At 51.7% G+C, this 10,391-nt stretch overlaps 1 protein-coding gene across 2 annotated transcripts in view; it reads left to right on the top strand.

Annotated features, from left to right (window-relative positions):
- Window positions 1-1,896: 1,896 nt before the first annotated feature.
- Window positions 1,897-10,391, top strand: part of SH3PXD2A (SH3 and PX domains 2A) — a 220,794-nt gene continuing 212,299 nt past the window's right edge. For both annotated transcript variants that reach the window (XM_090278545.1, XM_090278546.1), the window contains exon 1: window positions 1,897-2,205. In XM_090278545.1, coding sequence (XP_090134671.1) covers window positions 2,134-2,205 — 72 coding nt within the window. In that variant the 5' untranslated portion in view covers window positions 1,897-2,133. The remainder of the gene's footprint in view (window positions 2,206-10,391) is intronic.

Here is a 10,391-nt window from a genome sequence, read left to right as displayed (position 1 = left end):
AAGTGCTCCCAACTCTGCCCATCCTCCAGGGTCCAGCACAGGGGCAGTGTTCTCCATGAAGCTCTCCTTGATTGCTTCAGGCTTCCATTTCCTTGAATCTTAATCACATTATATTAGATACAGTCTTAATGGTATTCCTGTTTCTCAATTGTCCGCTCTCCTCTTTGAGGAAAGGGACAAGTTTTTCTCAATGGGATTCAGTTTTCAGTTCCACAAACAGTAATTGGATTTTATCACTCTCTTCAGTCCCTCAATGTCTTGTAAATGAGCATAGATAGTGTAGGTGCTCAATCAATCCTAAAACTCTAGAATTTTAGAGAGGAAATTTAAAAAATATTTTTTTATTGTCAAAATCTATACATGCTAATTATGAAAAACAAAGAACTCAAAATGTCCCCATAGGAATAGCTACTGTTAAGAGCTTGGAGTGTATGTAGGAAAGATTCTTAAAAGACTGTCTAGTTCAGCAACCACATTTTAGAAATGAGAACATTAAAGTGACCCTAAATATTTAGTCAAGGTCAAATACTTAGGTAGTGGCATCGCTTGGTGTTCTAGCATCCTTCCCCAAGAAGGTTGGAGGAATAGTGGGGTACTCTGTATGAAGCAAATGTGTGAATAAAGTCTGAGTTCAGTACATGGGTTCTGACAGTGCAGAGAAAAAATATTAATGCAATTAATTCAGATGTTTCACCTTGTTCCATAGTCACAAAGCTTTATTATGATTGTGAAGCAATAAGATTCATTGTGAAAACACTATTTCTTTAAATATATTTGAGACTAGAATGGGAAAAAGTGTTGAAGTAAATGGGGTTAAATTGAATTAAATAGTAATTGTGCTCTAGGTCCAGGGACAGACAAGTGGCTTGGAAAGTCAGTTTTCCATACAAGAAGGGGAGGTGGTGAGAAAGCCGGAGTCTGGGGCCAATGATGAGCTGGCCCCCAATCCAGTGGATTTTCCCATCATTGTGTGCTCCCTTCCCTCCTCCCCTGCCGGGAGGAGGGTCCCAGGGGAGTCTTGGGCTTGAGGCAGTGGTGTTATGCAGAGGCTTGTAACCTCACTGGTAAATGATGTCACAGGTTAGTTACAGAGGCCCAGATCGTTGGACGACTCGGACAGCGGATCGATCGCATTTCCGGGGAGAATTGATCCTTCGTGACCCGTAGGGGTGGGGGTGGGGTGGGGGGGGCTGGTGGCTCATCAAAAGAGGCTCAGGCTTGAAGGATTCAATGCCGGACCCTTCCCCATTCCCGTCTCTTCCTCGGGGGCCTGGGCGGTAACAGCAGGGTAATAAAGTACTTTTCACTGAAGAGATCTGGGTACAGGAGTGAGAGGGGCACATAAAGGTGTGGACAAAAAGACACAAATCTGCTCCAAGACGGACAGCCAGGGTTGGGGCGCGCTGGCTTCAGCCCCCCACCCGCACTCTTCCCGCCCCTTCTCTCTCTTGGAAGCCACCCAGAGTTTCTGGGCCCCACGAAATAGCCCAGGGCCTCGACAGGCCGCCGACTGCGCTCTCGGCTCCTGGCCTCTCCGGCTGGGCTGCAGCCCCCTCCTCGTCGCCCCTCCCCCGGGTCTGGAGCCCCTCCCCGCGCGCTTCCCCTCTCTGCCTTCCCCTTCCCTCCCTCCCTTCCCTTCCTTGCCTGCCGGGCCCTGCCTCCGCCTCCTGCGCCCATAGCCTCCGCCTGCGCCGAGCCCCCCGGAGCCGGAGCCCGGCGAAGGGGCGCCGCCTGCCCCTCCCCAGCGCGCTGACAGCAGGCTCCAGGGTCCCCGCCCCATCCCCTCGCCGGCGGGACACACCCCCGCCCCTCCTCTGCTCTGCCTGTTCCCGCCGGACCCACCGGGCGGCGGAGAGAGCGGGCGGGCGAGCCGGAGAGCGGCGGCGGCGGCGGCGCGGGAGGGAAGGGGAGCGCGGCAGGCCCAAGGGGAGCCGCCCGGGGCGCACGGAGCCCGCGTGCCCTCCGGGACCGCCCCGGCCGGTGCTGTACCCGTGGGCGCCGGGAGCCCAAGCAGCGGCGCGCCGGGCCGAAGTGGAGGGTGGCTCCGGGGACCCTGGAAGCAGAAGGAGCCAGAGCCCGGACGGGATGAGAAGGTGACGCCGCCGGGGGGCGCCACTCGCTTTGTGGGAGAAGATGCTCGCCTACTGCGTGCAAGATGCCACCGTGGTGGACGTGGAGAAGCGGAGGAACCCCTCCAAGCACTACGTGAGTACTGCCCCAAACGGCTCTGCGGGGGGCTTTCCAGGGACGCCCGGGTGGTTCCCCGCCCCTCCCCGCAGTTAAGTCCCGGAGCTAAGTGCCCACAGGGCAGACCTCGTTGTGAAGTTTCTCTGCGGGGCTGTGCTCTCCGGGGCAGCCTTTTCAATCCTTCCTCCACCTACTGCCTCCCCCAGCCCCGCGTTTTCTTTTTTTGGCTTTGAAATTGGCAAGTGGCTGCCCTTGTCTGTTACAAAGGTGAAGTCATCCGTCCGCCTGAGCGTTGATGGGTGGCTAGGGGACGTTAGTCAAACCGTTGCTGAGAAGCTCTATTAGGAAAGAGCATCTTCCCGGCCCTCTTTGGGGGCTCGGGTCGCTCCTGCTCACACCGACCAGGATGCTTTCCGAGGCTGGCCTTGGGGAAGGAAGCCTCGCGCTCGGCCCCACGCTCGCTCTGGCCTCTGCCTCTCTAGGCCTGGGTCTGCGGGCAGAGAGAAGCCGCCGCGCCCCCTGCCCCACCTCCACCCTCCGCCCTCCGCTCCGAGCTTTGATTTCCTTCTTCAAGTCATTGTGTCTGTCAGTGCGAGGAGAATTGTGGCTTTTCCTTTTATCCCTCCCCTGGACGTGACCCTTAACCGGGTTCATTTCCTCTGAAGTGATGCTCCATCTCCAGACGCGAGGAGGCAAATGTTGGCTGCGGTCTCCGAGGAACGGCTGCCCCTCCCCCTTTCTTCCCCAAACTTAATGAGAAAGGGCTAAGGTTGATTGAGCCGAGCTCCGGTGTCTGTGTGACTCGGCCCCCTTTCATCTCAGCCAGTCCTGTCGTCCCATCCTTCGCACCTTCGGCAGTAAACTGGGTGTTCTTGACGCCCGAGGACGCCGGGCTGAGCAGTGTGTGTGCCCGTGCTTGGCATGGAAGAGGCAGACAGTCGGGCATCCAAAGCAGAAGGACTGCATCTTATTTGCAAATGAAGTACTTAAAGGAGCGTTTAGACTGCTCAAAGCATTAATTTTAACAATTAAAACAGGCTGTTGGTTGCTGCCCTAGACGGCACACTGATCTCTGAAATGCCTTTTATTTCCCTGTTGGAAGGGCACTGGGGTTTACACTAATGTCAGCCTCAGGGGACTCTTTCTGCCTTTGTCACCAATAGCTCTGAACTTTTGGTTTGTTACAGGAGCAAATGCGTCTGCGCTTAGGGTGGAGAAAAGGTAAACTCTGGGGGACATTCCCTGACATGGTCTTAGAGTTGTTCCTTTTTCATTATTAGGCTCAGCAAGCAACATTTTTTGGAGGACTTGGGTCACCAGGTGGTCATCCTGCTCCAGGGACAGAAGTCCATTTGCACATCCCAGGACTTCTTATCAAGTCAGCCTTCCTGTTTTTCCTCAAATGTTGCAGGCTGAGTTTTAGGGGTTCTTTTTTCTAGTCTCCAGTTAAGATTGGCACTACTTTCAACAGATGGCACTCTCTGCTCTGAGACCCAGGCACGTGCTTTTCCAACTCTGGCTTTCAGGTGAAACATCAAATCTTACCAGTCTGACCAACGCCGTCCAACATTGCAGATGTAGGAGATACTGGCAACAGGCCAGGTGTGTTGCTAAAGCGACCAGTGACCCACTGCAGAGAGCTGAGAGGTGGTCAAGTGCTGGGGCTCTGAGTAACTTTGGACAAGTTACTTAACTTTTGTGGGCCTCAGTTTCCTCATTTTTAAAGTGGGGATAATAATAGTACCTCCTTCATAGGGTTGTTGGGAGAATTAAATGAGATCATCCATGCAAAGTACTGAGTCCCATTCCTGGCACACAAAAGCAGTCATTAAATGGTAGCTTATTTTTGGTGAGATTCTGACTAAGGAAGCACTTTTGAAAAGCAGCTATTAATGGTTTGGCAAAAAGTAAGAAAGAATTTGGGCTTTAAGATTGATAATAACTTGTTTTATGTGAAATATACAAAAGAAGTCTTGTCCGATTCCCTTGAAATGATCATTTCAGAGATGTTTCCCAGGACATCTCTGCTTCTTATATAAAAATCGACATTATGTTTGGGGCAGGGAATGATGTCACTAAATAGATGGGGTCATAAAGAGCCATGAACTAACACTGTGGAAAAGATTTAAAGGAAAAAGTGTTACATGTTGAGAAATTGTGGAGTTGGCAGGGACCCAAAGGCTCATCAGGCTCAATGCCATCATTTTACAGATGAGGAAACTGAGAACCAAATGGGATCCAGTCACTTGCAACACAGCTAGTCACAGCACTTGGGTCTCACTGATCTTTTGCCTATGGTGTGGGTTTTGTTCATTGACGTATCCTAGATCTAATTGGGGTTGACCAGAAAGACGAGAGGTTCCTAACACAACTGGGGCATAAATGCATAATGTTTAAGGAGAAGGTGCCCAGCAATAGGAAGTCTAGGTGGGGCTCACAGCAGCAGGAGAAGCAGGTTGGGGAGGCTGTGCTTCTGAAACTCAGGGTTTCCTTCTTTCTTGGCTCTTGCTCAGTGGTCACCATACTGCAGAAGGTAAAGTGTTCTGGGTAAGGCACTCTGGTGTGGGTAGCTGGCAGGACACACTGTGCCCAAGTCGCGTGTGTTCTGGAAGCCTCCGTACTGGAGAAGCATGCCTTCTTCCCACCTCTCCTCCACTGATGGTGAATTCTGAGCCTGTGTTTTGGCAAACTGCAGAGCAGAGAGGTTTTATGGGATGTGCACATTAGCTAGAGAGAGCTGATGAGAGGCCTGGGGTCTAAGCAGGAGGGGCTCTACTGGCTCCAGAACGCTGGGGACACAATGCAAAGGTTCTCTCAGGACATTGAGCGAAGGATGTGCTCTTCCCCACAGAGAGGGGGAGCTGCCTGGACACCGAGGGTCTTGTGCTTTTGGTCTGTTTATGAAAGGCAGACATGTGGCCTCCATCGTTTGGATGGGGCTGTCAGCCCCTGGCTTCCTTTCTCTCTGCCAAGCCCTTGCTTGGGATGGGGTTCGGGGAGGGTGGGCAGCTGTTGGTTAGGCCAGGCTCTCTGGCATGGAGCTGGGCTCCTTTCTTAGCTTATATGAACTGCCACTGGGGAGACCTTAGGTAAACTGACTTTGGCCCCAGACCACTTGCGTTTAAAACGATCCTCGTGTTGCTGGGTGCAAACTGCAGATGTCTTCACTTGGAAGTGTTCCACAAGGATATGGGTCCAGGTCCACGGAATTCTTTGCACACACGTGTCCGTGTAGGTGTACGTCAAGTCATAAGGTGGTGGAAGAAGCTTGTTTATCTAAAACAAACGAAATTATTTGTTTGGATTTGGGAGGCATTGTGCTTTCACTCTCGTTTCCTTTCCTGATTGTTTAATTCAGACAAATACCAGTCATGAATGTTCTGATCCTCTACAGGACTCTTGAGGGAATGCAAATAATAGCGAGTGTTAGCATTTACCATCGGAGCCAAATGCTTAACGTGCATGATTTCACGTGATTCCTACCATTCATTGAATGTACCCTAAGATGGGGTTGGTCCTTTGATGCCTTTGTACAGATGGGTTAACTGAGTCTTGAAGAAGTTAGAGATTGCTCAGGGTCTTCTAGTTAGTTAAGGCGGATCTGGGTAAACTCAGGTCAGTTAACCTGCAAAGGAGGAAGTGAACCTAAAATGGGGCCCTTCCTTTCATCTGGTGGGGAGACCAGCCTCAGGCCTGCACGGCAGTGAGAGAGCAATGCAGGGTGGTGCTTGAGGACTGCCGCCCTGGGAGGGACATTCACCTCTAGCCATGGAGAGAGGTCACTGTGAGGCAGGAGGAGTGGAACAAATCCAGGGTGATATGTGACCCTCTGAAAATAATACATTCTCCTGTGTGTTTAGATTATTACAGATTTCTATCTTGATCCTGGGAGCTACATTTTTGGGAATTGGCCCCAGACCTGTTCGTTTCTTAGCCCATCAGTTTCCCACTGGGCTCTTAGAATGTGGATCCAGCTCCACGGGAGGAAGGATGTGCAGCTGCGGCAGGGGACGGGTCTTCTCGGGGCCAGTTCCATTAGGGAATGAGTGGTGTTGGACAGATCAGGGTTTGAATCCCACTTTGGGCTCTTCCTAGCTGCACAACCTGGGGCCAGCCACTCTGGGCCTCAGTTTCCTTACCTGTAACCTCACAGAGCTTTGGGGAAATCGACCTGAGATCATTTGGGGTAAAGGGTCCACTTAGTACTTGGCCCCCATCGTGAGCACTCAACGTACACTAGTTTCCATCTGGTGTTCCTGGTCACCAAAACACCAGTGTACATTTAGGACCTGATAGGTGAAGCAGAGGGAAAAGGGAAGACTGAGGCAAAAAAGAAGGTCCAGCTGTTCATAGTCTGGTGGGAAATTGGGCTACAAGCTCCATGGAAAACACCCAACAAACAAGAGAAACAGCATAAGCAAGGAACAGCTGTTCAGACCTGGATGGCTTCCTGGTAAGTTGGGAAGGAGTAGGAAATGAACATGTGTTGGGGGAAAGGAGAAGAGGGGTGCTCCAGGAAAGGGCAAGGTCTAATGGCATCCCGGCCCCAAGGTCAGCGCCACACATAGGCTGGTACTCTTGCCTGCTTTCTCTCTCTGTCACACACACGAAAACAGTTTTTGCTCTTTCTCCAAGGAAGGAAATGATCTAGGGGTGATTCACAGGTCTGACAAGGCTCCCTACTTATGGAACACCCAACCACATCCTTCAAGACCGTTGGAACGGGGAGCACACCAACGGTTTATCATTGCCCTTTTTAGAGCTGAGTGAGGGTTTGGGGTGGGGGGCAGATCAGGATTGGAATCGCCGTGTGTGGTGGCAGGCCAAGGGGAGGGGAGGGGAGGGGAAGGGAAAAATAAACCTATTTGATGTCATAGGAGACTGGTTCCAGCTCCAGGAATATAAGTGCCAGCTGCTGCATTTTCCAAAGAGATATTCTGGGGCCAGCATGAGTGAATGGCCAGTGGAGGCTCTGAATTAGAGGAGTGTAGTTAGGACTTCTGACTTGGGGTTTGCGCAAAAGTCCCCGGGAAATTGCTTCTAATTTCCTCAGCCTGAGTCACTGACCAGACTATTTTTTGGCCAAAAAAAGTCTAATAGGCAACTTGTCCTCTTTTGCCTCTTGATTAAACAAAAGAAAACAAATAATAGTATTATGTATACAGTAGTTACATTTACTCCTCTTGGGTTCTGAGAATCCAGGAAGGGGATAATGGATTAGGACAGGGATCCAGGGAACAGGAAGGGCAAGGGGGGTGTGTGGGAAATGAGGTGGAGATTCTGGCTTTGGAAATAGGTACTGAGCCAGAGCCAGAGGTTTACTCTGCCATGGCAATTGCCAAAAATAATGGAAGCATCCAGTAGGGTGACTAGCATTTCAAGAGTGGTTTCCCAGAGCTGCGTGGGACTTCTCCCAGCTGCTACATTGTAGTGGAGTCAGTTGTAGGAAGGCAGGTGAATAGAGAGGCCTGGACAGGGGAGAAATGGGGGCAGGACGGTCAGCCACCAAAAGGCCCCTCTTATGCCCCCGAGTAACCTCCAGGGAAGTTCCCACATCAGCAAAGGTGCTGAACAGAGTCCAGGGAGGACCCGATGCCCAGGGAGAAAAGGAGGGCGAGAACTAGCCTGCACGCACCTATTACATGCCAGGCAGGGCAGAAGGCACCTTTTAGAGGGGATCTTACGGGAACTTCATAACAACCCCTTGAGGTAGGTAGGTGTTTTTATCTCTACCAATGTGGAAATTGAGGCCAGAGAGTTTATGTGACTCTCACTCAGTAATTCAGGGGCAAAGCTGGGATCCTCACTCTGCTCTCTGACACCCACATCTGTGAACTTGTCACCTTCTTTCCTATTAGAGCAAGGTCAGTGAGCGCCAGGCATGGAAAAGACCATGGAGTCCAGGCAGCACCACCTGCGATGACAAGTGCACCTGGAAGTCTGTTGTTGGAGGGTACCTGGGTTCTGGTATCCCTGGGCTGGAATCCTGTCTCCACCAGTTACTGCCATAGGACCCAGTGCAAGTTACTTCTCTCTCTGTGCCTCAGTTTCCTCATCTGTAAAAATAGAAAATGGGGGGGGGGATAGGACCTCACTCAGGGTTGTGGTGAAGATTAAATGAATTAATAGATGTCATGAGTTTAGAACGGTCGTGTGCATTAAGCACAACACAGGCATTTGCCATAATAATTATTAAGTTCAGAAGAGGGAGAGCTCTCTGTGAACTGGAGTTTCAGGAAAGATTGGCTAGAGAAGGCAGGCTTCCCAACAGGCCTTGAGGAGTAATTAGGATGTGAATGGCAAAGAGTAGGATTTAGAAGGGAAAAAAGAGGGAAGGGCATTCCAAGAAAGGGAAAACAGCAAAGGTGCTGGAGGTGGTACTCCCCAGGTGGGCAGAACCCACATGGGGGCGAAGGATGAAGGGAAAGGTCAGTCCAGCTTCTGAGAGCCTCAAATACGAACTGAGGGGAGTCAGTTTACTGGGTAGACCCCTCTGAACCTTCCTTTTCTCCCAAGGATTGCGGGGGAAGGGGAACTGATTGTCACGATGGGGTCCTTTAGGTGGGTTCCAGAGCTGGCTCTAGGGTTGTTCCTGCAGCCGTGGCTAGAACAGAGTTTCTTTCTACGTTGGGGACTCCAGTTGGCCTCTCTGTTTACAGCTCTTACTCTGAGGGGTTCAGCTGCCTCATAAAAGGTGATTGCACCCCGGAGGTCTTGCAGAGGGAGGAGGAGGAGAAGGGTGAGCAGCAAGGGCCTCATGGGTGGATGACCCTGGCTGGCAGGGCCCAGTGCAGCTGCAGAATGTCACAGTGGAGCCCTTCCCATCCAGCCAACACTATGGCCACTGCAGCACCCCAAGGGCAAGAGAGAGGAAACCCCAATCCTTGTAGGGCCTGGGGGCTGATACTAAACAGCTCTCTGGGGGCCCAGGATGTCTTGCAGTCTCAGTGATACCCGAAACAGTCCCACTAATGTTGCCGTCTCCTGCCACATCTCTCTGAACTTGTTTTACTTCTAAATACAATGCTTCAACTACCTCTTCTTGTAATGAACCCCACCACACTCCCAGACATTCTAGTAAGTCGGATTCTTTAGGGAAAATCTAATGATAAAAATCACAGCTAACCTTTCTGAATGCTTTCTCCATGTACGAGTTTTATAGAAATGCTCAAAACTGCCCCGAACGTGTGCATTTACTGCTGGCACCCACCTCACACAGGCCAGGATAGGAGGCCCACAGAGCTTAAATGAATTGCCAAACACCACGCAGCCAATAAGCTGTATGTAGAGAGGGGCCTACCTTGTCCCCTCAGAGACCTCACAACCCCTTAGTCACATGATACACCTGGGGAGATTGGCCCCCAAGGAAATCCCACCTGAGGCCTGGCAGGTGGAAACCTTCCACGTGTCACCTTTCCCGTCTAGAGCTCCATTTGCCCATCCAGAAATTGGCTGACTGCTTCCTTTCTGGCCTGCCTTGCAGAGGCGAGGGTGGGTGTGAAAGATGCTTCGGGTAGTGCTGAGCCCAGAGAAAACAGCTGTGTGAAGGGTTCCTCGGTCCCTCAATCTGCTTTCTTAATCATTTGGGGAAGGGGATGCTTTACAAAAGGGAACTGTTCCTGACCCCGGCCCCCGCCCCAAAGCCTTGCAGCCAGGGTTGACTCAGGATCACTTGACACCCTCAGTGAAGGTGGCTTCTAGAAAGCCACCCAAGGAATTACACTTTGCTTCTTTCCAAGCCTGTCATTTTTGTGAATGGGAAGAGACAGAGCTATTTCCAGTCCCTTCTCTCCCGGCTCTTACCTGAGGGGAGGAAGTGACGTCCAGGCCAGGCGGCTGAGTTAGCAAAGGGGAAACAGCTGTGCTTTCTGCCTCTGCACTCGGTTGCTTTCCCTGGCCCTTTGCTGTCATTTCCCTTCGGGTGGTGAGGAAGCCACCCTCCCCACGCCTGGGTGGAGGTGTACGGTGGGGTGGGCAGAATCCCTTCCTCTGTGTGTGTCAGTGCAACATAAATTATGCAATGGAACGTGTGGGGCCCTCCAGCCTGCCTCTGGGATCCCTCCAGCGGGGACTTAGAACTGGCAGGAATTGATCACTCCTATCAGATCTGACTGCATCTCCAAGGAGTAGGCGATGGAGGTGCTACCCAATGCTGGTAAGGGATTGCGTGGGTATGGGCCCTTCAGTGCTTCTACCCATCACTG

This window comes from Furipterus horrens, unplaced genomic scaffold (assembly GCF_987537825.1).
Source record: "Furipterus horrens unplaced genomic scaffold, mFurHor1.1.pri manual_scaffold_5, whole genome shotgun sequence".
Lineage (NCBI taxonomy): Eukaryota > Metazoa > Chordata > Mammalia > Chiroptera > Furipteridae > Furipterus > Furipterus horrens.
Note: the sequence above shows the minus strand (reverse complement) of the source record. Positions and strands in the feature narration are given on the sequence as shown.